At 43.6% G+C, this 27,886-nt stretch overlaps 2 protein-coding genes across 2 annotated transcripts in view; one reads left to right on the top strand and one right to left on the bottom strand.

Moving 5' to 3' along the window:
* Positions 1-27,886, top strand: part of LOC307210012 (autocrine proliferation repressor protein A-like) — a 229,564-nt gene that overhangs the window by 53,503 nt on the left and 148,175 nt on the right. The gene's annotated exons all lie outside the window — the stretch shown is intronic.
* LOC307210004 (autocrine proliferation repressor protein A-like) lies at positions 508-15,769 on the bottom strand. Its single transcript, XM_079965515.1, has 13 exons — positions 15,425-15,769; positions 13,248-13,422; positions 11,794-11,842; positions 10,894-11,016; positions 9,615-9,713; positions 9,381-9,470; positions 7,732-7,861; positions 6,622-6,742; positions 5,240-5,375; positions 3,489-3,577; positions 2,955-3,033; positions 1,917-1,982; positions 508-1,053 (listed from the first exon to the last, which is right to left on the bottom strand). The coding sequence occupies exons 1-13, from the start codon at positions 15,666-15,668 to the stop codon at positions 934-936; spliced, it is 1,521 nt and encodes a 506-aa protein (XP_079821641.1). The 5' UTR covers positions 15,669-15,769; the 3' UTR covers positions 508-933.

The raw sequence follows: 27,886 nt of genomic DNA, 5'->3' as shown, positions 1-27,886 counted from the left end.
TTAGAGAATATTTAATCCCATTATGAGGTTAAACTGTCTTAAAAGTAAGATAAGTGAAGTGAAGGCCCAAGACAGGTGTTGATCATCATGTGAGCTGCGCACAGGTGGTCTGAAGCGAGCTGCTGCCATTCCTGTGGAGCCTCTTTTTATTGAGACAAATATGCAAGCCAGGCAAATACATTTTTGGGCTGTGACCTTTACACAAATTCCGTCCCGAAATCGTGGGGTGGTACAAAGCTGTTTTGGCACCTGTTCCACAGCATCATTTTCCCCTTGCACAGTGTATGACAAATGGAGACAAAGGGTCTCAGAGACAAAAGGTTACAGACAGGACACTGCTGACTGCTGAGACCGCAAAAGGTCAGACACAGGGGACAATGTTCTAGACAGCCATGACTTGTCTGAGGGAGGGGATTTTCCCTGCACCCCAGGGTCACGCGTGCAGGCAGACTGTGGCTGCCTGCTGGTGGAAAGTGTCCACTAGGCGATATCCCTACAATAGGGAATTGTACTGTCGGCATAAAACGATCAAAAACTAGCAAAGCGGTTCATTGAAGACTTATAAAACACAGCTATATTCTTTATTATGATCCAGGGCACTGGGAATCAAAAAGGCACACTTTCCTGTGTCATATTTACTTGTTCATCATTCTATATAACCAGCCCCTTCCTCTCATGTCTGATATTCTTCACACATCCACCCTACACATTCCCCATTCCCCACTGCCACAGCATCTGCTTCTTGGTTAGGTCTCCTGATCCTGAGTGACACTCCTGCACCTATTTCATTTTAGTTTAAGCGGGACCTGACTGCTTTCTCTGCATGAGGCTCCTTCTCTGTCCACCCACTTCTCCGCATGGTTTTCCAATGCCTCTTATGTCTTCCCTCATGGATGCTGTCAGCAACAGGAGCCACATTTTCTCTGCAGGGTTTCACACCAGCGTCCCATAGCATCCTTCTCCACTGCAGTCTGCACATGGAAAAGTGTCTGGGATGATTTGAACCTCTGAGGTGAAAACATGCTTATCGTTCTCAGGTCCTTTGAAAGTTACCTGGAAAAGAAGTTGGAATTCTGCTCAGTATGTTCCTTTGCAGAGAGCTGAATGGAGCAGGATTAGGAGTTTGTAGCACAGAGATATCAAAGAAATGATGGATGCATCTTACTGCAGATTTTAGGAGCAGTGTCTTATTGCCTATTTATACAGTTGCACAACAGTCTTGGAGCACTTAGTTTCAGTTAATAAATGTATATTAAAGGGAATGTAAGTTCAACAGTTAATGTACACAAAACCCAACATTGTGCACATTCAGCAGCCTTCATGGAAAATGTGCAGCCCATGTTTCTATGAAGAAGAAATTGTGCACATTTCTCGGTCAAGATGCATATTCTCTAATAAAGCTTGGGAAACCTGCCTATAGCATCTGAATTCTGTACATTGTTAGCCATTATGCTTCCCAACAGGCTTTGGCGGAATGTGCATGTCATTCTTGAATGTTGTACATTCTCTGGCCAATATGCATATTCTCCCATCTGTATGTATACTCTCCAAAAACATGCATGTTTTCTCTCTCTTGTTCAGTGTGTAATCTGTGTGTAATTCCCAACTGCTCTATCGGCTGTCTAATCTTATATGGCGCACAAAAACCCCTCCCACTGATCAGCAGAGCAGCAGGAAGAGAGCAAGGGAGTCCAGATAAAGAGTATTTGTTTCTGCATGCCATTTCACTTTTCACCATTCTCACTTGTTCCCCAGTCAGCTGAGCAGCAGCAGGAGGTTGCAGGGAAAGGAACATTTTAAACCTCCCCTCCCTCTTCCACTATTCCAATGGAAATTGTCTCCCCCTACACTGCTATTAAGCTAAGGAAAAAGCTGTGCAAGAATGAGTCAAATACTCGACTAGAAATTATATTTACCTCAATAAAGAAACCCTTCCATCCCAATAATGGCTTTGAAAATTCTGCTTTATAAACACCTGTTCCCTGCAAAGAGATAAGGCAGAAGAAGGTGCTAAGAAGTGAACATGTAATCTTAAGAAATTATTAGTGTGAATTTGAAGAAGAGTGAGCTGAGGTTCCTGGTTTGTGTCTTCCAACGATAGGGAAGAGGGAACAGTGGTGGAGGATGGCCACAGATGACATAGCTCTTCTTTCCAGGTGACCTTAAACCGCTCTATGTATTTCCAATGGATGTTACCCCCAACCTGCTATGTTACATAGAGCAGGTTCTCACTCCTGCATTAGATAAATCAGCTCTTTCTAGCTAGCCCTTGTGATTATCTCCAGGACACCCCCCCCCAAACCACACCCCTCACCAGCTGAGCATTCCTCCCCACTTGGAATGTTTTCCCTTGACTGGAATGTGTCCTTGAATTCTGATAATGCTTCTTGCTTGCTTCGATGAAGGATAGAGAAAGATGTGCAAATGTGAAGAAACTAGGCTACTGCACAATGGTAGAATTCACATTGATTGCTCTGTTGACTTTTGCCTCTGACCCTGGCCTCCACAAAGTTGTGCAGAAGAGAACGTGGCTTTCAGTCAGAAAGAGGTTCCTCACCCCTACTATGCGTGTAGAGACATACTCCCCACCACATTAGGGAGCCCTACTCCCTAGCATGGGTGATTTTACAACTGCAACATAAAGACAATGTTCTTCTGCTAGGTGCAGGGGAATGTTTTGGGTAATTCAGACAGTGAAGGAATCCCATTATATTTTTTTGTTTGTTTGATTTCTTACAGATTCATTCAATTAATGTTCTACCCTTCCTCCTAAAGGAGCTCAGAGACATTAATTGAATGAATCTGCAAATATTGAACAAATTCAATATCTGCAACAGAAGTCCAGCTTTAAAGGAAGACGTTTCTTTCCCAAGAATGGCTTTTGTGTTTGTGTCTTTAGGACGCTTGACATCCTCAGCTTTGTGAAGAAACTAAGGAAATTCTAATCCTCTTACCACTTTATCAACCTTGCAAGGTTTCCAAAACATAAGACTCAAAAAAGGGAAGGAACACCTTAATACCCTGAAGTCACGCCTGAGAATGAGAAGGGAAAGAAGAGATTTGGCATGAGCACAGAATAAACTGATTTGTGGAGAAAACTACCACCAATAATACAGTGGTACCTCTGGTTACGTTCTTAATTCGTTCCGGAGGTCCGTTCTTAACCTGAAACTGTTCTTAACCTGAAGCACCACTTTAGCTAATGGGGCCTCCCGCCGCCGCCACACCCCCGGAGCACAATTTCTGTTCTCATCCTGAAGCAAAGTTCTTAACCCGAGGTACTATTTCTGGGTTAGCAGAGTCTGTAACCTGAAGCGTATGTAACCCAAGGTACCACTGTATATAATTTCTAAATTCACTGATACTGTTTTAAATGTACAGTGCAGGTGGGACCTAATAGTTTGCTGAGATGCTCACTGATAGAAAATTGGTAAGCTTTAAGAAAGAAAAAACTTCATTTATATAAAATATTTTGGAAAGAATCCTACCTTTTGGTGAGCCATGTGCAAGCAAAGAAACATTTAGTTTCTGAAGGCTCCTGATCTGTGTAGAGATAGATAATACCCGTGGCATTTGTCTAGAAAGAGAGAGAATAGCACAGAAAAATCAAATCTCCCTCCAGCTATGAGCCATTCCCATTACCCTCACCAGCAGCCACTGCTTTAACTGGCTGTGTCATGCAACAACCTATGTAAGGTCAACCCATATAAGTTGCCAAATGCATAAAGGAAACTGAGAACCTTGAATTTTTGCTGGTGCTTTCATGCTAATGGCATATTCACATGACATTTTTAGGTATACGGTGAATTTTTCTTTTTAGCATACAACTAAAAATGTAATGTCGGAATGAGACACATGTGTGTATATGCAGGTATACTCATCAGGGTCAGGAGTAGCTGCAGCTACATGTGAAGTGTTTACTCCTTGCAAACTAAGAAAAAAATAATTGGACACATCACACAAAAGCACCAATGCTTATCTGTACTATTCTCACCTGGCCTAAAAAATATATTACTATATTTTAAATAGAAATACAATATGGTGGTGGGGAAGATTGTGCTTAAGTGACCTACTCAGCCGACTGTCCAGGTGTTAAGTATCAGCTGGTGATTCAAGGCCACCGACTCTCTTTTCTTGGGGTTCTTCTTTATCTTTAAATTGCACTTGAACCAGGCAGATCTTCAAATAGAGGAGTCCAGCAAACAGCATTTTCTAGTCATGCGGATGTAGGACTGCCATCTCTAAAGTAGAGCACAAGGACCCCCTAGTAATCTTGAGCCATTCTCTCTCTCTCCCCTTTCTCCCCATCTTTCTTGTGGGGAGATCTGTGATCAGATTTCTCATATTATTTTTTTAAGATAAATGTAGCCTGGAAGGGGGGCAATTTATAAAAATGCATTGGTGTTAATGGATGTCAGACCAACATTTCCCCCTCACACCATTTCCAATATTAAAAAACAAAGAGTTTTTTAAGTTCTCTCTTTTTAAGTTCTCTCTTTGGCCATCATCCAGGCTGTGTGTAAGGATAAATATCGAAAGATCTACACCCCCTCAGCCTTCCTGAAGGAAGATGAAAACCACAATAAATAATATATTGATACTATTGAAGTAAACTGGTCTAGCAATCATTTGCTCTGGGAATCTGAGTACACAACCAACTTTCTGAGCCTGTTCTGGATCACTTCAGGACACTTTCTCTGTGACTGAAAGAGGAACTGACACATATATTCTGTAAATAAAAGAACACCCTAGATCTTAGGAGGCCAAGAAGAAATGCGGTAATATTCTGATGTTTATCAGTACACTCAAGGCTAGCCAAGTTTGCCCTCAGAAAATTCTATAATCATAGAATTATAGATTTTGAAGGGACCATGAGGGTCATCTAGTCCAACCCACTGCAATGCAGGTATCTTTTGCCCATTGTGGGGATTGAATCCAAAACCCTGAGATTAAGAGTCTCATGCTCTACCAACTGAGCTATCCCAGCTTTTGTTTCCATCATTTACTGCTAAACGATAACATTAACCAAGGCCGGTTTGTATATCATCATAACAACTTTCCTGCCTTCAACATTTCTGATAATTTCTTAGGAATCTTGAGTTCGACTGAGTGCACTTAGTAAAGGCCCACATCAGTTAGGGACAACATACATCCATGGCTTGGGGTAAATTAGAAAACAAGCTTCATTGACTGAATTATTTCTGTCATTCGCATGTAAAGCAACATCAGTTTTCCTTACCTCCACCCTTTTCCAAGAAATTTGAGGCATGGTCAAATTCTGCATGGTGCTGAGATAAAAGGCTCTGCACGTCTCTAGGACAGATGGTTTACTCCATGGGAGTAATGTCGCAGCGTGATTAGTGTTCGGGAGGAATCTGCAGTGCAACAGAGAGGTTTTTGCAAAAATACCTTCCTTGCAATAGACTAAGATAAAGGAATGACATGTTTCTTCGAATCACACAAATTTTACTTTCTAGAGTTTTTCCTCCGAAAGAATGCACAGATATAGAGAAATATACAAGGAAAAAACACTGTATCATCATGCAAAGCCTATGTGAATTGTGCAGCAAAGATCAGGAGCTTTGTTCACTGGTATTGTTCAGATTACACAGGTGGGCTCACGCAACAGCTGAAGGATCTGCTGTGAGTTCTCAGCTCATATTACAGTATTGTCTCTCATCTGAGGCTCAAGTCATCTGGTTGTTGCCTTTAACCAGAGGGATGATTGTGTGTCCAGCCCAGAGTCCCCCACTAGACACACCTGACTGCAAAATGGGGGTAAATGAATGGACAAGAAAATCGTCTGGGATGAAAATGGCCACAACTTTATTGATTTCAGATACTGGAAGCCTTGCCATAGGCACTGGACATGTATCCCTCTCAGCACCGCCCCCCCAGGGGGGCTGAGGCATGACAGGGTCAATTCAGGGGTGGGTCCAACACAAAACACAGGTTTACACAGATGGCTCCAAACGCTGAGGGAAGCTCTATGGCCCACTAGTCCTATGCAACTGGCACTTTGGACAGAGATTCCCTCCAGACCCCTCTAACAGGGTACTCTGTTATCGCCACCACAGGGAGCAGGGGGTGGTTGAGTCACCGCTTCACCACACCCCGATTGGATGAAAGACTATAGGATTCAGCCCAAGGCCTAAACCATCAAAGTTATGACTAGTGCTATAGGGAAGGTGAAACATGCAGTGCAGGGAAAATTCCTTCCTGGACTCGAAAATGGCGACCGTCCACAGACCACAGCAAAGCCCTCCTAGCTGGAAAAGAAATGGTTAATGCAGCAAGCAACTATAAAGGGAGGGAATGTGTGGGTGTGACAGGAGCGCAGGGTCAGCCAGGCTATCTTTCTGGCGGGCACACCTGAGTGAAGCCTGCCTCATCCAGGTGCACCTGCCTAGGCCATGCCTCCCAGGCCGCCATTGATTGGCTCAAATTGAGTCTGTCCATGAGTCTGTCCAATGGCCAAGGGGGACAAGACGGTGCATTGTGTCCGGTCTTTGAAGGAGGCACCGCATTGGGCCGCAACCACCACTCACCGAGGAGAGACGGTAAGCAGCCATTCTTGTCTCATAAAGGACAGTCTGGTAATTTTTTGCAGCAGGAACTCACCGGATGTATTTCTTTCCGGCTAGCTGATCAAAGAAATAGTAAGTGTCATCAGGCAGGTTGACTTCATCTCCTGTTGCACCAATTGAGCACCAGGTCTTATTTTGGTATCGCTCATTATATGCTGAGGATGGGAAAATTAAATGATATTGTAATGGGAAACACATGCAGTTCTCAAGTTGCTACCACTTAATTTCATCATCAAAGGCTGGTAAGATTGGATAAGAGCAATGCAAAACAAGAGACATTCATTGAGCAGGTTGAAAAATATAATTGAAAATTATGTAAAACAGCCTTATTGTGGCAAACTAAGACCAAAAAACAAAGCCTAGTTAGCAAATGTTGGTGATGCAATGTTGGAAAAGGGAGCATTCCTTTGCATTAAAAAAAGTTTGGTAGTAGGTTCTCCAGGTCATCAAGAAAGCCATATGAGGTGCCTCTGGATGCTTGAAGAATTCAGTCTATGCAAAATCCTGATTTGCACCTCTCGCACTGGAACCTTTAAATATATTTATTAGGATAATTTATCATCCCCACTTCTGCTGCAATAACTAGGGCTGGGAACATTTTTCTGCACAAGACAGAGGACAGGTACTCTCCTTTTCCTACTCATATTGAAATACTGTCCCTCAAAGAGGCCAAACTTAGATTCACAAAACGTTTAGGGGTATGCATACCCCTGCGTCCCACCCCAAAAGCACTGGTCTTAAGCCAAGATTCCACAGCTTGCTGCATGCTGCAATGGCCTCAGATGCAGAAGGGCCTTTTTTCAGAGTTTTTAAAAAGGGAGTTTTAGAAAAGGGGAGAGGACTTTGTTTAATTGATTCATTCCTCATCCCTCTATATGACAACATACTTTTCAGTGTTCTTCCTCCCCAAGTATTTCATTGTTTTCTCTTATTTGTACATGAAACAGCAATCACGATTCAACAACCCCCTAATCCTCACTCCACAGAAGCACCAAATGGCCCTTTAATTAAATGGACTTCATGCTCTTCAATGCATTATAGTGCCACCAAAATTCCCCAGGGCTGCCCTTTCCCACTTATTCAACCATTTCCTCTGCTACCATCTCATTCACCAGAGAAATATGAGATGGTAAGAACTGCTCACCAAATGGATCAATGTGTGAAATTAATTTCTGGAACCGTGTAGTGTCCAACTGCCGAGTTATATTCAGGTGATAGTAATCATTCCGTGTACATGACCAGCCACAGTATGCTCGGTATTGATGATGCCAGTTCTGTACCAAAGTAGACAGAAGTGAATTCTATGTGCACATCAAATAAGAACATTCTATTCTACATCAGTAGACTGTCCCTATTTTTTGAGGAATGTTGGAGGGCACTGTCATATGTTAAGAGCCCGAAGTTCTACAGAATGGAGGACCGTCAAATGCTACAACTGTAAGATTAATTTAAATCTTTAGCAGGGTTAAGCTCAGAGACATATATAGGGTCATTTGCACCCTTGGCTAGGAGCTGTACTGGTGCCCCCCCCCCAAATATGAGAAACAGGCGAGGTTGCCTGCACCCTGGCGGGGGTCAGTTTCACCGACCCCTATGTACACCTTTGGCTAAGCTGATAAACACAAAACAAGGATAAGTTATCCCCTTCATACTGTAGTGCCCACAGTTGGTGCCTTTGTATAATGGCTTTTTTGGTTATTTACTTGTGTTGTGTTGACAAATACTTCCTGCCATTCCTTTGGTGGGCCAAAATATATGTCTCATTCAGAAGCTTTACTGTACATATGTTATTTTAAAGTACAAATTTGTACCTAATCACCTATTGTTCATCCTGCTCACTTCTGTCTACACTGTGTGTCTGCCATATTTTTTGCTTAAGCTTAATATTTTTGGATTACATACATACATACATACATACATACATACATGTATTATTTTATTTGTATGCTACTTTTCCACAGTTCAAACCATGCTCAAGGTGGCTTACAGCATGAAAAAAAATGCATAACTACAGTTATGCATAACTACAGTATAACAAAAGTAGTTCTAAACAATAAGTGAAACGTACTAAATACAATTTCTATTACTCCATGAAATCATCCAGTTCACCTTGCATAATTGCCAGGATTTGGGGAAGATAAATATGCTTGCAAAGCTTTGTCCCTCCCCAGCCACATAACCCAACAGCTGAGTTAATAAACCAACATTTGGGGCCAGGTTATTTGAAAGACTCTACTCCCCCATGAGTCTGCCCCCCTTACAATCATTGGATGGCTTGCTCACTCTCCCTTGCCTTCAAAAGCATGTTTGATTAGGACACAGGACAGTGGTGCTGAGGCTGTGGAGTGCTCTTCCTCAGAAGTTTCATTGGCTCTCACACTTGTAGCCTTCCTGCAAATGGTCAATGTATTCTTATTTATCCTGAGTACTGTACTATGAATGAACTGTGACGAAGACCAGGAATGCCAGTTCAGGAGGCAGAGCTGTTTTGGGCCTCCTCAATGTTAAGGGGGTGGAGGAGGCCAAGCGCAAGAGAGGATCCATCAACCACTGAAGCCAAGCCATTACATTACATTGTGCACATGACGTCACAAGTGTGTGTTGCATGTGCAACGTCATACACACACACACACACACACACACACACACACACACACACACTATTGGGGCCCCTCAATCTTTGGCATAAGCTGGCACCTCTGAAAAAGACTCATACACTGCCATACACACAGTTAGTGCACCATCCTATGAACAGCCTTCTCTTTATTTGCTGTAAAGAAAGTGGATACTCACCTGAATGAAATTCAACTGATCATAGACAATTGGAAGAAATGACACAACTCTCTTCTTCAAAGCTGCTGTGACCCAGGTGGTCCAGCCGCGCTGCATAAAGTGACAAAACATAAAGATGGAGAGGTATGCAGTTCCTACTTTAGAGACTGAACGTGGCATATACAGATGAAATGGGGGTGAGAATGCATAGGGTTAATATTGGGGTACAGGAAAAGACCTGCTGTTCATACCTACCTTGGAAACACCAGTCAATGTGAACTTTTTGATCTTCACCGTTCCACCGGATTCTTTCAGCATTAAATCTGTTACAGTGTCCATGCCACGCACAGCTGCCTGCACACAAGACAAGAGGATTATAGTCTCTGGAGTTCAAAGAAGATGGTTGGATTGGGTTCAACTATATCCCTCTATTAAAGGTAAAGGGACCCCTGAACATTAGGTCCAGTTGCGGACAACTCTGGGGTTGTGGCGCTCATCTCGCTTTACTGGCCGAGGGAGCCAGTGTACAGCTTCTGGGTCATGTGGCCAGCATGACTAAGCTGCTTCTGGAGAACCAGTGCAGCACACGGAAACACCGTTTACCATCCCACCGGAGTGGTACCTATTTATCTACTTGCACTTCGTGCTTTCAAACTGCTAGGTTGGCAGGAGCAGGGACCAAGCAACGGGAGCTCACCCCGTCGCGGGGATTTGAACTGCCAACCTTCTGATCGGCAAGCCCTAGGCTCTGTGGTTTAACCCACAGTGCCACCAATGTCCCTATCCGTCTATTAGTATGACAGAATTAAAGTGCCCTCAAAAGGTGTCAGGTCTTCATGCCTTTAATGTTTTTTATTATTATGTACTAAATTGGTTAGTTGCTTTATCTTGCCCAGGGCAACCCTGATCAACTTACAAACCAACCAACAGACAATAAACCCCACATAATTACCTTAAAGGCAAGAGGAAAGAAAAATAAATAAAGAACATCCCACCAACCTCTAAAAAGTCCCAAATAGTTAAAGGTCAAAGGCCTGGTTATAGAGGAAAGCTTTTGCCTGGCACTTAAATATATGTAGTGAAAGCCCCTGGGTAGTCTAACTGAGGAGAGAATTCCACAAACAGGGAGACACTACAATAAAGACCCGTTCTCGTTCACATGGAGGGAACACATAAAGAATGGCCTCAGCTGATGAACGCAGAGTCTGGGACAGTTTATATGGGGCATGAATGTGGTGGCAGCCATGCATCTGTAGCAGAGGAGGCAGGGTGCACCTGCAGAGGAGAAGGCGCAGCCACATAGGAGGAGGCAACAAGTCATGTACTCTTTGCATCCAGATCTGTTGCCTGAGGCTGCCACCTCACCTTGCCTCCTTCTAGGTTCTGTGATTTGCAAGCAGATTAAAAAAAATAAAAAATGAGGCATATGTGCTTTGCAAATGTTACAGCAGCTCTGCCAGCATTCAGGGGATTCTGGAAACAATAAAGAATATTTCCCAGAATGATGGCAGCCAGTACAGAAAGCCAGAGTTACCTTGACCATTGGAAACTGAATCAGCACGTGTGGCGGCTCACTCTCGTCGTTCATGAACTTCCACCATGAACAAACAACTGCAGCATTTTCAGAGCTCTTCTTACATCTTTTTATAGGGATTTTCTAGAAGAAAAATAGATGAAAGATAGATTAGGTTTGTTTTGCTTTGCTTTTTAATTTTTATTTATGAATTTATAAAACTACAAAATTTATAAATTTATAAAACTACAAAATACGGAACTGAAGGATAAGAAAAGGGAAAGGGGAAAATAGATCCATTACATCAATGGATAATTCTATTCCATTGACTTCCAGTCCATCTCCGGAGCCCTCCCTGGGAGGCTCTTGGGCAGGTGGCTCCCAGCTCACCTCCTCATCCAATCAGGCTCTGACATCCACAGGCCAGGATTGTTCTTAGTGATAAGGAGTGATAAGAACAGTTGCCCCGTGTATAACCCACTGGGAATGCAGTAGGAGTCCATGGCTCCAGTAAGTATCTGGAGAGCAGGCTCCTGCTGCTTTCACCTTCTCTAAGGAGGTGAGCACCACATGACTTGGCTCCCACATTTTAATTCTAGTATTTTGAACCACTTCTATGAAAGAGATGGTTAATTCTTCACAGATTATGTAATGTAATTTGCTTATGAAGAAAGGTTATTGGACACACTGAAGATTTCTGCTGGATTTTGCTCTGAGAAAGTAAACACTTCCCTCATTAGAGTGAAATTGGGGAAAGAAAATCTGTAGTGGAAGTTTCCAGTGGGAAAATATGACAGCCAAGAACTCCCCCCCCCTCCCCGTTTCCCCAGTTCCACTCACCCAACTGACTCCCAACTCCTACATGAGTGTGAAAGTGAGTGTGGGAAGTTCCCATCATGGCAAAGATCCTAGAAGACTTACCTTGTAGGTGATTGGGTAGTTGGGAATCTGCCCCAAAAGCGCTGCACAGCTTCAGAGACAAAACAAATATTAGCCATCAGCAGTAAATGTCCTCTGCGATCTACAGGCAATGATGCCAAAGAGACCAGAGTCAACAGCTCTGGGCAGCTTTGGAGCAATAATAAGATCAATCATAAAATCAAGACAAAGAGAGAATTCAAGCAATATAACCTTTTATATATATTTATTGGGAGGCTGGAAGGAAGATGAACTAAGATGTGACTCTGGAGCATAGAGAAACTGTCTTGAATACAGTGAGTTGCATTAGATTGCCTTCAGGCCATTTTTGTTTCTGTCTGCTTTATTAGTTAGAACTCAGTATTTTCTCCTCCAATAACACTCACAGGTTGCAAACATAAAACACCACTGGTGTATGTGAGATAAGCAGTCTCATATAACCAACATGCTCAAGTCTAATTAATGCATGAAGGGGTTAAAACCATAGAGCAAGCTGCCCTTCCAGGCTTAGCTATGCCAACTTCCCCTCACCTTGGGAGGAACCCAGAAATCAAGCTTTGTTCTCCTGCAGTCTTCCTGAGCTCAGTGTGAGGTTTTAAGAGGTTTGAGCTGGTTGCCCCAGCTAAGAATACATGGTTCTCAGCAGCCACTCTTGGGTTCCTATACCAATGATTTAGGAACTTTCACCACTATATAAGTAAGCATAGTTTTACTGCCTGTGCAACTTTTCTGAAGCACGTGAACTCCTCCTCCACCCAATCCCCATGCTGATGTTATTCCTTATCTGGTATATTTTGGAACAAGTCTTGGCCTGCCAGGGGGTCCAAATTGGCTTGTGAGGCCATTTCCCCTGTGGGGAATGCACTGCTGAAGCAGACCCCTGAAGTCAGCAGGATTCAACACTGCTCATCCAATGGTCAGGATAAGGTTCAATACTGCTGGGTGCTATTTCACAGGGAACACACTGGCAAAGCAGATCCTGCTGCCCCCTCCCCCACTCTTGGATGGAACACACAGCTAGACATTTAATTTACCTTTCACTACATGCTTGTTGTTTTATGTCTGGATTGCCAGGGCAGTGGTTTAGAATGAAATTGTTTAGGTGAGACTTCCTGGCTGTGTGTCTCTTTTGATATCCAGTCAGTGATAAATCTTACATAAAAAAAACTTAGCAGCCTGTAATCATTTGAGCTGCCTCATACAAATCTTGCCTTCAAACAAGTCCCAAATCCTTCTAGGTATTCCACTTCAGCTTGAGGATTGTCCAAATATGATGTGCAACCCTAATTCCAACCCTCATTTCCCAACAGGAAAAGTATTTTCTGCAGGGCCTCCCTCCATCAAGTATGTCTACCTCACAGTTCTCTACCTTTTCAGGGCTGCTAATCCCCTTAGCAGTTTTAACAGAGCAGAGCTGGTGCCATATTCATTGCTCAGAGATCCCACCAATTACTTACGACCCAGTGGATTTTGCTAGATTGATGATATCGCCAACCCTAAAATCTATGATAGTATTAGATGCATCATTTCTTCCATTCCCAATGAGTAGCAAACACGAGTCCTTCAGTTTTTGTTCATTTGCCATAGCAATGAACAGCTCATGCCACCAAATTGGCCTATCCACTTCAGACTCTGAAAAGAGATACACAGAATTTATTCACCAGGGCATTTGTCTTCCACTCTTCCTTCGAAATACATTCTCTCTCTCTCTCTCTCTCTCTCTCTCTCTCTCTCTCTATATATATATATATATATATATTCTGTGTCAGACCAACACAGCTACCTACCTGAGGGTAAGAAGGTAAAGATAAAGGTAAAGGGACCCCTGACCATTAGGTCCAGTCATGGCTGACTCTGGGGTTGCGGCGCTCATCTCGCTTTACTGGCCAAGGGAGCCGGCGTACAGCTTCCAGGTCATGTGGCGAACCAGAGCAGCGCACGGAAACACCATTTACCTTCCCGCCAGAGCGGTGCCTATTTATCTACTTGCACTTTGACGTGCTTTTGAACTGCTAGGTTGGCAGGAGCTGGGACTGGGCAACGGGAGCTCACCCTGTCGCGGGGATTCAAACCGCTGACCTTCTGATCGGCAAGTCCTAGGCTCTGTGGTTTAACCCACAGCACCACCCACGTCCCTTAAGGGTAAGAAAGAGTTGGCATTTAGGAAGTGAAAGGAAGGGCACTGGACTCTCCTTGACACAGATCAAATCACTTAGGGCAGTGATGGAGAACTTGTAGCTCTCCAGATGCTGTTGAACTCCAGCTCCCACAAGCCCAAACCAGCCAGCGGTCAGGGTTGATGAGAATTCAGCAACATCTGCTGGGCCACAGGTTCCCCAACCCTGAATTAAGCCAACATCTTCCCATTCCAGGTGCTGTTAACTTCTGTCAGCACCAGGGGGTGGGGGAGAATTTTAATTCTGGTGCCATTTAAAGGCAAATCTTTCAAATTCTTTTCCTCTGAAACATAAAGAGAACCAAAACACAGGCATCCTTTGAAATTTGCACACATCCAAATGTTACAGTACAATTATCCAAAGACTCTCCTCCCTGCAAGAGAGGGGAGTGGTTGTGGCTGGGAGCCGGACTCCGCCTCAAGCAGGGGGGCGTTTGCCCCCTGCCTCCCACTCACCTGGCTGGCGCCCCCGCCCTCGGCCAGGCACCCAACCAGGTACCTTCAAGGGGGCGTGTACAGCAGCCTGAATTGCTGCGGCGCCAGCCTCCAGCCCTCCAGCCCTCCAGCCCAGGTATTGGCGGCGAGCCCCTTTTGGGCTCGGGTGGCAGTTAGGCATTGGAATAATGTGTTGTGGTGTCAAAGGGCTAGGTGTGGCCATCGCCTGCGCCTTCAGTTTTTGGGTATTCCGTTAAAGGAATCCGGCGGTCATGTATTCTGTCCGATGCCTGCTTGGCGGGAGGCCATGGCACGACCCTCGGTGACATCAGGGGAGAGCCTATAGTTGGATTAGCATCAACAGGCTCCACCTACTGGTGAATAAACCCCCCTTTGTTTTTTAGACTCACCCCTCTCCAAGTGGGTGGAGTCAGCTGATGTAATCCAATGCCTAAGCCAATACCTTTTCACTTGCTGTAATTAATAAAGTTGTGGCCTTTTCTTGCCCATTAACCTTATATCACGTGTCCTTGTGTTTCATTCCACTGCGCGGGGTTCGGGTCCTCGAACCACAATCAACCATTGTTTTCAAAAAAATGTATTTATTGAGGTAGGGCTTCCATACGTCCGGATTTTCCTAGACATTACTGGAATTTCAAAGGCGGAATTGATATCTGGGGACCTACCATATAAATCCATGTATAAGACAACCCCTAATTTTTTCACCACTATATAACCCCCAATTTTAGGAGGACATTATCTTGTACACAGAAAAATACGGTACTTTGCATTTCTTGCTTTCGGTTTTGGGATTGATTCAGGTTGGAAAGTGGCAGTGGCCTTTCTCCCTTTCATAGCCAGCCACAGGAGACCTGACTAGTACCTACTGCTCTTCATGTTTTCTTACACCCACCCAGCAGCCAACTCTCCAGTTTAGGCTCCCTGCTCTCTCACTCTCTTTCTCCTCAAAGGAAAAGGGCACTGAAGAAATGCCTTCCTCTATATTTCAAAAATACCGCTCACCATTCAGCCACTTTAGGGAGGTCATGTTGAGGGTGTAGAGGGTGACGCCAGGCCTGTCTTCCTTCTTTGTGACAGTGTAGTTGTAGTGAGGATCATCCTGCTTTATGTAGTCATCCAGGGCCGTCTGTGCCCATCCAGAGGGCAGGCAGGCTGCCAGGAAGAGAAGAGAGAGCGCAGCATACATGGTCAAGCAGGTATAGTTGCCTTGAAAGAGGTACCTGCCTTTTGTCCAGCTGGCAGCCATTGTCCCGCTTTAGATCACAGCTGCTCCCAGCAGAAAAGCTCCACAAGGCTTAGTGGTCTCTACCATAGCTTTTATCTAGAGCTGTTCTCTCTATGAATGCCACAACGAGTTTTTCCAGTACTTACACAAGTTACATAGCAGGAAGAGGCCAGGATGGCATTTATGCAGATTGATTCCAGTTTTGCAGAGGAGGAAATGTGCAAGTTATTCTACATCGGTTTCCAGTCACAACGCACCTTCCCACTCATCATTTCAAAGGTAAAGCCAAGCTGGAGCCAGTGTGTGCTCTGTCCCACTTGCACCATGGGGTCATCCCCACCTAAACAATTTTGGGGAAAGTGGGTTGCAAAATTGTAGCACGCTATCTCCAGATTACATGATTCAAACCTGGCTTTTAAGACGGAGAGGGAAATGTTTTGCAATACTACTTGGAAGCAAGTACTTCCCACCCCCCTGAAGCTGTGGTACTCCAGTCTCCTTTTACTTTGCCTGTTCAGCATTCTTCAAGACCTGTATCATATGGGGGGAAGGGAATCCCCATTAACTACTATGGCTGTAAGAACATAAGGAGAGTCCTGCTGAATGAGACCAAAGATCTATCAAGTCCAGCATCCTGCCCTGTGACTAGAAGCCATTGACACCCTTATCCTCCATGACTTTACAAATTCCCTTTGAAATATATAAATTAAAAATTAAAAATACACAAATTAAAGTATATAAATTATGGGTGGCTCCACACCACCCATAATTTATATACACCTTTCATGTTCCCTAGCTTTTTTGTACCTTTTTCAGCTCTGCAATATCGTGTTTGAAGTGTGGTCAGTGACCAACAGGTACAGTATTCCTCTAGATTTGTACAGGATTATGATCAATTTCAGATTTGATCCCTTCCCTAACAATTCCTAGAATGGAAATCATTTCTTTTCACAGCTGCAGCATATTTTCTCAACATTTTCATTGAGCTGTCCACTACAGAACTGCAGACTTGTAGAGCTGCATGGGACTACGAGGATAATTTAGTCCACCCCCAGCAATGCAGGAAACATTCACCCAACGTGGGGCTCGAGTCTCATGCTCTACCCACTGAACATCAAGATCCCTTTCCTGATCACTCAGTGCCAGTCCCAACAGTGTTTATGTTAAGGGAAATTTAAGTTGAGCATAACACCTGGACATTGTACTGTAATAATTTTTTAATTAGTTTTCAATTACAGTCCAATAATACAACAATACCAATTTATAATTCAGTTATTAATAACAATCATTCAAATACCAAATTAGATAATTTAGATGAAGTGGCCTCCCACATGCTAGATTTTATGGTTTGATTATTTTCTTTATTTCTGCATTCCAAAATCTTATTAATTTCAATTACATTCCAGTCATAATAATAATCTCTTATACAACAGCTGCAGTATTAATAACTTCTATTCATGTTGACACATTAAATTATTTATAAAACTACAAGTGAGGAACTCAAACTATATTCTTGTTCTTCCTGTGTGTGGCAATTGTTCTGTCCATAGAATTTTTTCCTGCCCTTGTAAGATGTTATGTCTTTCTTTCCCATGGTTGTTGCTGTTATCCATCATGCCTTGGGCAGAGCTGATATCCCGTTGTTGTTCCAGAAATTTCTTCATTGCTCCATCCCATGCTTTGTTGTTTGCAACTTTTAACAATGGTTGCAAAAGTCACTCTGTCCCAGTAAATAACCTGTTGTCACCATTTCCCCTCTCAGCCTGGGAAGAACCATCTGTCCAACTGCAGATGACTCAATAAAGAACCTTATCAGTTCCTTGGCAGGTATATGAGCAATTATCATAGAATCATAGAGTTGGAAGAGACCACAAGGGCCATCGAGTCCAACCCCCTGCCAAGCAGGAAACACCATCAGAGCACTCCTGACATATGGTTGTCAAGCCTCTGTTTAAAGACCTCCAAAGAAGGAGACTCCACCACACTCCTTGGCAGCAAATTCCACTGTCGAACAGCTCTTACTGTCAGGAAGTTCTTCCTAATGTTTAGGTGGAATCTTCTTTTTTGTAGTTTGGATCCATTGCTCCGTGTCCGGAGCCAAATTATACTTCCAATTAAATTAAATTCAAAGTCCTCTTAGCGCTATTCAGTTCACTTGGTAAATAATAAAGGATGAGGAAGAGTCAGCTATAGTTCATATAAGAAAATAGCAACTAAAAGATAAGCTAAACACTATTAGGTTCATACACACACACTCCCCTCCCTGCCCTGAACTCAGAATCTTTCACTCATTAAAATATACATACATATCCATCACACAGGACGACCCTGATCCAATAGAAATACTTAAAACAGAGATATATTTAAACTTATTAGTTATTAAGTTAAACCTGTGACCTGTTCTTCTAACAAGTGATGTTCAAGGCCAACAATTGCACAGTTATAACAAAATGCAACCCCTTCTATGTCATTGGGCTTATTCAGTAATGTAAACCAGGTCAACTGCCTCCAGAATCAAATAGTGGCCCTGGAAGACACACATGCCTCGACATGTTGGAGGGGATGCAGGTATTGTTTTGCAACGCAGTATCAAGGCAGACTTGAGAAAAATATTGTCCTTCATCCCTTTCTGGGGCTCTAAATAGAAGCTGAAGGAGAGGGGAGAAATAGCACCAGGAGGCAACTCAGTTGCGGGGGGCGGGGGAGGGAATACCTGCTTAAGGCATAGAAAGAGCTGGAGCTCCCCATCCCTCATGCAACCATCTTTGCCCAAATAAAACATCCATCTACAATCCTATACACACACCTGTGGAGAGTTACTGCTCCTGATTATAGTAGGACTTCTTAAGAAGTACCATTCTATGGTACCTCCTCTGATTATGGGGAACGATAGGCTTCAGGCAAGGAAGGTGTTGGAACCACAACAGATAGGTAAATCTATCAATAGCCAAAGGGCAATTTCTGCTGGCAATTATAAAAGAGGTGTGGGTTACCTAGAAACCAGTTGATGTTTTCCACAGGTGAAGGAGTTGAAAGGAAAATTAGGTCTGAAGGAGGTTCATCTCAGGACTTGTGGTTGAATAGGCCTCCCTTCTCTCTGTTGGGATACTGCCGGGGAGATGGGGGCATCAGACAGGCCCTGATGGAACAGAACTATATCCTAACACTCTCAACTAGGCCTGTAAATAAGTTTCTCTTCAAGTTATGTACCGTTCCTGTTCAGTTTGCCCAGTAAAGCATGGTTAGTTTCTTTTCTCTCCAGACTCCCCCTGTGTTACTCAAGTTAACTCTGCTAACAGCTCATGGGCCCAGAAGCACTGTTATTGTAAACTCAGAGAGGAAAAGAAAGTAGGCCCAAAGCAGAGGGGGCTTCTGGAGGTTAATATGGCAAGCGGCTCAGATCTTAAACGAGGGATCGGCAAAGCCGAACAATGGGAGTTCAAGCGACACATTCAAGGATGACCTGTGGGAAGCGGCGAATGCAGATAGGCCTGCCGATAACCTTGAAAATGGGGACAAAAAGGAACAGGTGAGCGAAGGCAGTGATCGCCCTGGTTGTGGGAAATGACTGGCTGATTCACATCAAAGGAAGATACAACTGGAGTATGTGGAATGCCTTAAAGAGACTGCATGAGTGTGCAAATTTAAACAGTAAACTGTACCTGCTGTGCAGGGGGGAATTGTCCAGGGGTATGGGGGTCACTGGCCCCTTGCTTTTTCAGGAACTCTGTTGTAGCATCCTAGAAACCTGACACTGGCTGCTTCCTCACCTAACTGCCCCCTTTCCAGGCTCTGCCTGCAGTGGCGTAGCGTGGGGGGTGCAGGGGGGCCGGCCGCACCGGGCACAACATCTGGGGGGGGGGCGCTCGCACTAGCAGCTCTCTGCCCCTACTAAAATCCACGGGTTAGGGGGCACAAATTACTTGCCTTGCCCCGGGTGCTGACAACCCACGCTACCCTTGGTGGGTCCCTCTGCTGCCTTTTTTCCACCGCTTGACTAGCTTTTTTGCGTGCAATGCAGAGGCTTCTGCTGTTGTTGTGGCTGTCGCCTACTATAAGCTGTTACTCTCAGGCAGCAGCAGTGCTGGAGCGCATTGTATGCTATCCACGCTTGTCAAAGTGCACCTGCTGCCGCAAAGACAGCATGGTGTTGGTGCAGACGGGCCACAAGTGCTTCTGCCGCGGGCAGGACTGTGTGTAAACCACATGTGCCCTCAGGAAGGAGTGCCAATGCATCGTGCCCACCCAGGTGACATGGTGCAAGAAACAGGGGCACCAGCACTTGCCTGTTGCTATTTGCCCAAGCAGAGAGTTGGCACTGAGCCTGATGGTGGGCAGCGGAAGTGTAGGAGCCTGCGACGCTTACTGCCTGGCGTTCCAGTGCAGGCAAAGATGAATGATGGCAGAGGGAAGGGCACCCAGTGATGTCACAAATGTGGCAGTTTAGAAAGAAGATGGCAGCGTCCTCTCCAGACATATACACACAACAAAGTCCATGTTTGATTTGGACCGGAGCTTTGCAAAGTGTTAGGCTTTGAATCTCTTTTCAGTTCAGCCGTCAAGAATGACATTTGTGATTATGGTGATGATGTTTCTGAGTATGCCAGGACACATTGCTCCCTGAGCATGTATGGAGTGATGATAGCAAACCCCGGGCATGTCTTTTTCTTATTACATTTTGTGAACATGTCAAAAACCACTTTTGTATTTTATGTGAGTGCACTTCTAGATCATCCTGAAGCACAGATATGAGGCAGAGCATTTGTTGATGTTGGCATTGCAGTCATGAGCAGAGGAAACACCTGCACAATAGTAACTTAGAATATTACTTGAGAGAAAGAGCTAGTAATCCTTTGTTTGGGATATCTGTTACTGACCTGATAGATCTGTGTGGTGGTAGCGACCCACTGACTGCAAGGCTATTTCAATAGCAGAAATGTCTACAACTACTCCTGAGAATGATCTACTGTGTCCAGGATCTACTGGACACTGTTTTTGAATCCAGTTCATTTCAATGGCGTTTGCATTGGAATAATGTTTGAAATAATGAGCAGGTTATGAGCTATCTTGTATGCGAATAGTGAGATATAAATTTAAATCATAGCATTAGCAATTCTTAACACTTTTCCTGTCTCAAGCACAGAGTAACAGGTTTCAGTGAGACTCTCAAATATATGTTTTATGACTACATCCCTTCACTGCAATTCATAGCATGGTACAGCAAAGAAATTGAATTCTTAGGGTGTGTAGTTAGTTCAGCTATTAGCCTATCACAATGAAAGGAACAATGCCTATCTGTGTTGTAAATACTGTCATTCAGTTGAACCTATTAGTTTTGTTTAGGCTAAATAAATTGGATTTATGGAGTTTCTTTCATACATGCGGTTGTGGTGACTAAAGGTAGAAATCACCTTGCAGAAGCCTGTTAAAATGAAATAGGAGCACCACTGCCCTCTTTTGTTGCTCTTAATCATTGCAATGGCATTTATGCAGGTGAGCTTCCCAGTGTATTTGTGCTAAACAGAATTCCAAGCAAAGAGACTGAAAGCTCATTTTTACTGCATATTCTTAAAAGATGGTGTGGCTGTGAGAGGGCATGGCTGCGACTATCATGAAAGGACCCTGCACTTCTGAATTTGGCACTAAGCTACTGCCACTACTCAAAATGTGAATTCCATGTTGGAATTCATGGAGCAGCTGAGAACAGGGGAGGAACTGAAAGACAATAATTCTGCAGCCCTATTGCTGCACAGTCTTGCTGAATCATACAGGGCCCTGGGTTGTGCTGCACAAAGGAAGGAAATTGGTGTGCCTGGGTTCAACAACACATAAGTATATATCTCAGAAATTCCCACAATCCCAGCCACATTTCCATATGCAGGCTGCAAGGGTACATTGCTATGGAAAGCTGGTGCAACACTCAGCAGGGGTGCTGGGGGCTCCAGCTCATGCTGCTGGAATCCTCCCCAAGTTTCTATCCAGAGAATGGCAAAGGCAGTTTCATTGTACTAATCATTCTGATTTTCCCAACACACACCTCAAGAAAAAGGAAAAAAAGATGGCTACTTATACTGTTGGACAACCAAAATGATTTCTCCTCTCAAATGAAAAAACAATTTAAACAGCAAGTATTGTGGCGACTTCACATTAGAAAACACAAAGAACCTGGGAGTCTCACCTAAGGCATTTCATGTTCGCTTTTGGGCATTGCTCGAAAGCCTTGTCTTTGATAGCTCAAAGGAAATGTCTATTAGCGCACACTTCCAAGAAACAAAGGGTGGCAACAGCATTATTTGCTTAGGGTAGGAACAGATATTCTGCCAAACAACAGAACAATAGAATCCTGATCAGGAAGAGAAAATTAAGAAAAGTTCCAGGAAACAAGAAACGAAGGCATGTTATGCCTAATAAGCTACTAAATGAACCTACCCTGTTTCAGTCATCATGTTAGATTAAATACAAAAAACACTGGAAATTTAATTCATTTATAGCAACATTTAACAGGGTGTGCTGACGTTATGGTACATGCAGTTTTGTATTTTTATGCTGACGTGTCTCTTCTTCAGCCCAGTGGAACCATGTTTTCAGTACTGTCAAGGACAACATCCAGATCACTTCTGAAATATTTTACTTTGAGGGATACTTACTGTTACGGCTAAAATCTGGGTGCTAGGTTGCTCTGTCACCCAGCTCATCGGACTAAGTCCGTGGGTCCCTGCGGAGGAAATGAGCTCAGCCGGAGACAGGAGCAAACAGCAGAAGATCCAAGTTTATTGCGCAACAGGTTCAAGGCAAGATTGAACAGTGAGAAAGGGGTGACATGAGTTTTTGAAACTCCCTCCATGTCCCAGAATACAGTGCAAAACAGGTCATGAATACATTAAAGAGAGGTTTGGTTACACAGATTACATCATGAATATATTAAAGGGAGGTTGGGTTACACAGATTAACATATGGAGGAGGGAGGGGGGAATATGCAGAGCTGGAGATATGGAGGAGGGAGGGGGGAATATGCAGAGCTGGAGATATGCACAGATAAACACTTCCTGGGGATGAGAAAACAATGGTCCCAAATATGCATAGTCTGGCACCTGACATTGCCTGGAGGAAAGGGAAATTGAGCAAATATATTGTAGCGAAGAAGGTGAAGAAGACATGCCCCCCCCCCTTCCGTAACAGTCCCCCATTCGGAGATAGATTTGCATTAAAGTTCTGTAAGAACTTGCAAATCTTTTCTCCGCACCCTAAATCTCGGTGAAGGTAGGGGTGCCGTGTGAGTGGGAATAGGCCCTAATGGAAAAGGAGGTGGGTTGAGCAGGGCAGCAAAGGAGGGAGCAACACTGCCCAATACAATGTACATGCGTCTTATAGATATACACTAACTAATAACTTGGTATCTACCGTACCAGAGGTGTGGGTTTATGCAAACCTGAAAGGGACTTGCAAATCATGCCTCTTAAGGCCATTTGCAAGTATAGTAGTGCAGATAGCTGGGTATAGGATATCGCGTAAAAGGACACCTGTCGTATTTTGTTTAATAGTGGTCTATGCTTTACATTTAGCAGGAAGGTCCACTACTGACTGAAAAAAAAAAATGCAGTTTGCTTTGTTCCCCGCCATTTTTGTGTTCTCAGGTGTCAAGGTAGCTCTTCTGTGGTCTCACAGTAGTGGCAATCCCTGGTGAATCCACTTAGGGCTTTCATATTAACCATGTTGCCTGGCACCCATCACAGCTGGCACAGGTTTGGACACGTCCTGAGGGAAATATCCTAGCCTTGGCCATTCCATGGGATTTTATTATTATAGGCTCTGGTCTTGCAGTCATTGGGAAGTTGCTCACTTGCACATTAAGGACCAAAAAGCTAATTGCAGCCTGGATACACTTGCCCAATTCAAACTGAGTCCAATTTGAATTTATCTTGCCCCATGGTTCTCGACTTCCCAAACCAATCAGTTAAAATAAAACCACTCTTAAAGGGCACTCATCCAAATAAGTCAATTTAACTCTATAAGGGATTATTCCTGCTAAACCAAAGCATATATACCTTCCTGAAGCTTCTCCTTGATAAAGTGAGTTTTAGCACATTTTTAAAATGGGTAGGGAAGTTGGCAGAGTGCCAGGTGAAACAACGAAATATGGTTATAAATTTATCTAAGTCTAAACATTGGACTACATAATAGCCTGATCTGTTAAAAGGCATAAAATGTATGAGGATCCTCCACTGGGGTGTAAGGCATAAGACATTAGACATAAAACACTTACACACAAAAATAGCCACAAAAATAGCACCCCCATTTGTGGAAATGACACACTGTCAGACACATTTCAACATTCCTACGTAATAACACATAATACAAAACAAACTAATTAAATATCAGTTGCATATCTTGAGACAATTGGGATATTTTATATATGTATCTTGAGGTTCAAAAGTCAGAAAATGTCCTTGTAATTCAACTCCACCCCCCGGCAGTCTATATCCTTTGAAAGAGATAGCTGTGGCCACTTTGAAAACTTTGGTGTCTGTTGTTGTGGTGGCGAAGCTTTTCATTGGCTCTGTAGTAACACACTTGTAGAAGTGATATCCTGTAAGGGCAGGATGGACTTAAAAGACACAGTTAAAATAATAATAAAACACACACACAAACACACACACACAATGACCTATGAGGAACCAAAATAAATGCTAAGACACAGAATTTTAAGAAATCTGAAGTAACAATGAAAATAAAAGAGTGTTTCTTGATGTGACAACATCGGCTAGAATGTTAATAGCAAAATACTGGAAAATGACTTAATGGCAATTTAAAGTTGTGCAAGTACCTTGAACTAGCCAAATGACAGAATTAATAAGAAATGCTCAGGCAAAAGGTAAACAAATACCATTCCACAAACAATGTTTTGTTATGCTTCGATTAATTTCATAGACCATGGAAAAACGGATTAAATAAATGGAAACAGATTATTTGTAACTTTAAAAGTGTCAAAGCCACAAAGAGATGGAAGTCACTACTACAGCAGGGATTTCACAGAACAGAAAGAAAGTTGTTGTGGGAGGAAAAAGGGACAAACACTTTGTTATCGGGGTTCACATATCCTGTTAAAAGGGAAAATTATTTCATGTGAGAAGCCTGTCAGGAAATGCTGTTTCTAAAATTGCACATAAACAAAGTCTGTGACTTAAATCCCATTGAGGGGTGGAATGCTTTGATATTTACCTGTGAAAAGAATTTGGCATGTTAAGATTTCAAACTTGGGACACATTAAGGGTGATTTCTCTCAATGGTTCCAAGTTTTACATAAACCTCCTCTCCCCCCCCCTCTACAGTTCCCCCTCCTTCCTCTCTCTCTCTCTCTTTTTCCTATCTCTTTTTTTTTTTTAGCTGATCTAGTCTCTGTGCATGTGTGGAGTTCATGTCTCAGCAAATCTTCTATACTATTGAAATGTCGCATCTTTTGGCAAAATTAGAATTTGAATAAGGGAAGGGTAAGGAGGAGTAGATTTTAAAAGAGGGTTAGATTTAAAACAAAAAAGAGAAACTCAGCAATTGAAGTATTCACCAACAAAAGCTAGCAATTTCAGCCCAAGCAAAGCGACTGCTTCCTTTATGTACAGGAAAGGGCTAATATCCCTCTGGCCATTCGCGGAACAATGCCACGCCCTTATATATGGGGAAAATGGCCAGAGAGTCAGAATTCATAGGATTATTTTTTTTAACATTCTAAGTTATTTCGGCCTTCCCATTTGCAGACAAAATTTTTTCTGCCTCTTTATTTACAGGATTGGTCAAGGCCCATATGTATTTGTATGTGTTTAAACTTTGAATTGACTTTGAAGTCTGATTTTTGAAAAGTAGACAAAATGATAAACACTGTAATCACTCAAATGCTTGATATTACCAGTTGTGCTTCAAAACAATCACAGCTTCACCTCTCACCTTTTAAAACTAAAGAGCAAAGCTAGGCTGAATTTCAACTCCATCACCACACCAGAATTTAAGAATTACCCTGCAATGCTTGCGGACACATGTCCTTCCACACAGCCACAAATTGGGAGAGTTGAAAGGGACCCTAGGGTCATCTAGTCCAACCCTCCAAAATATGGGGTTCACAGCAAGATTTCACAGCAAGATTTGTACTACCAAAGAGACACACACATACTTATGTACACAGGCACTACTGGGGAAGAGAGCACACTCAATGCTCCTATCATTTACTAAGGAAGAGGAAAATAAAAGTATCCAGCTTTATACAGAACCCTCTAAAGGAAGAACAGTTTCCTAAGATAAGAGGAAGAGAATCTGGGAGAGAATATTTTATAAGCATAGGGTTATTTCAGTTGATATAACCACTCAAATAAAGCAAGAGGTGGGGTAAACATTTGCACCCTTCATTCTCATTTTGTCTTATTTAGGACTGATAAGGTCCAGCATGGCTTCCTTAGATTTAAATTTTGAAGCAAACTTGCAGTTTAAACTATGCGCGCTTAAGAAAGGCAGTCTGTCAGAGACAGAAGGAACAGACAACACTCATAACAGACAACATGTAAACATACATATTCTCATATATGTATTAACACACAACACACATAACAGACAACATGTAAACATATATACTCTTATCCTTTAGTTGGTTATTGCAAGGAGTTGGGCTGCTTCCTTTAGCTTCATTAAGTGAAATTAGTAGGAAGGTCCCACATGGTTTTAAGAGCCTCCTTGCCTCTTCAAACACCACCAGTTAACCAAACTGGCAGGGCTCACAATGCTTAGTTGACTGGGTACCCCTTTATATAAGCATGCGTTGTTGTTGTTGCTTTTGTTGTTGTTTTCTTTTTTGGGGGGGGGATAGAGAAGGGAAAAGGAGAGGGGTTTGATTAGGATTTGGGTAACTTGTACAGGGGGCTATAGTAAAGAGGGGTCTTTCGTCGCTTGGCGACTTCCTTAGTGGGTTTTTAAAGAGCTCTAGCTATCCGGTTCCTTCCTATTTCCTTCCTATTTCCTTAGTCAATAACCTGGGGTCCTTTTCCACTCTGCCGATCCTGCCCAATTCCTCATGGGCTATCCCTCCTGGCAACCTCCTACCTATCGCCACAATCTCAGGAAAAGGGGCCCTACTGAACGCCCGCGCCGTGCGGTGCCAGATCGGGTGATCCCTGGATAGAGTTTTGAACCGAAAATCCCCCTTGCTTTTGGGAGCAGGCTCACGCACGCTACACGTGGCACCGACCAGTGAGGCTGGGATTGATACAGAAAGCCAGACCCCTTCCTGCCCCCTCCGTAAGGGCGCTCGGGAAGTTCGGAAGAAGAATTCCAGACCCTTGCTTCAACTGAGAGAGTCCGTTGCGGGGAGTCGGCTATCTTTTCAAGCCGGGTCTCTCCGTCTTATTTTCGGACCCCCAATTGGTGCAGCTGGCTGGAGGGTTTGAGAGGAGAAAGAGATAGAGCTCAGTACCCCCTTTGGGTCGAGCAGCAGTCCATGGTCTCTCTCACCAATTGGACCAAGAGACAGGCGAGAAGGAGCGATAGAGAGGAGGGCAGAGAATTCAGTTGCCAGGAGATTTCCACCCCTTTCCCACCAGTGCACTGGATTTTTCCTTTTCCTTATACTCACGTGTCTTCTATGATGATCCCGGGATTGATGAATAAGCCGGCTGGATCCCTCTTTGCTCCCCGGCTGAACTCCTGGGGCTTTCGATTACCGCCCGGAAGATGGCCGGGGGTCCAAAGGATCTTCCCAGGCAAAATGGCCTGGTGCCGGCTGAAGATTTCTGGGCCCCCGGTCAGCAACGCGGGAGAACCTCATGCCCCACGTTGGGGCGCCAACTGTTACGGCTAAAATCTGGGTGCTAGGTTGCTCTGTCACCCAGCTCATCGGACTAAGTCCGTGGGTCCCTGCGGAGGAAATGAGCTCAGCCGGAGACAGGAGCAAACAGCAGAAGATCCAAGTTTATTGCGCAACAGGTTCAAGGCAAGATTGAACAGTGAGAAAGGGGTGACATGAGTTTTTGAAACTCCCTCCATGTCCCAGAATACAGTGCAAAACAGGTCATGAATACATTAAAGAGAGGTTTGGTTACACAGATTACATCATGAATATATTAAAGGGAGGTTGGGTTACACAGATTAACATATGGAGGAGGGAGGGGGGAATATGCAGAGCTGGAGATATGGAGGAGGGAGGGGGGAATATGCAGAGCTGGAGATATGCACAGATAAACACTTCCTGGGGATGAGAAAAC

The sequence above is a fragment of the Podarcis cretensis genome (assembly GCF_951804945.1).
Source record: "Podarcis cretensis genome assembly, chromosome: 2".
Taxonomy (NCBI): Eukaryota; Metazoa; Chordata; class Lepidosauria; order Squamata; family Lacertidae; genus Podarcis; species Podarcis cretensis.
The sequence above is the reverse complement of the archived record's forward strand: the minus strand, read 5'-3'. Positions and strand labels throughout refer to the sequence as shown.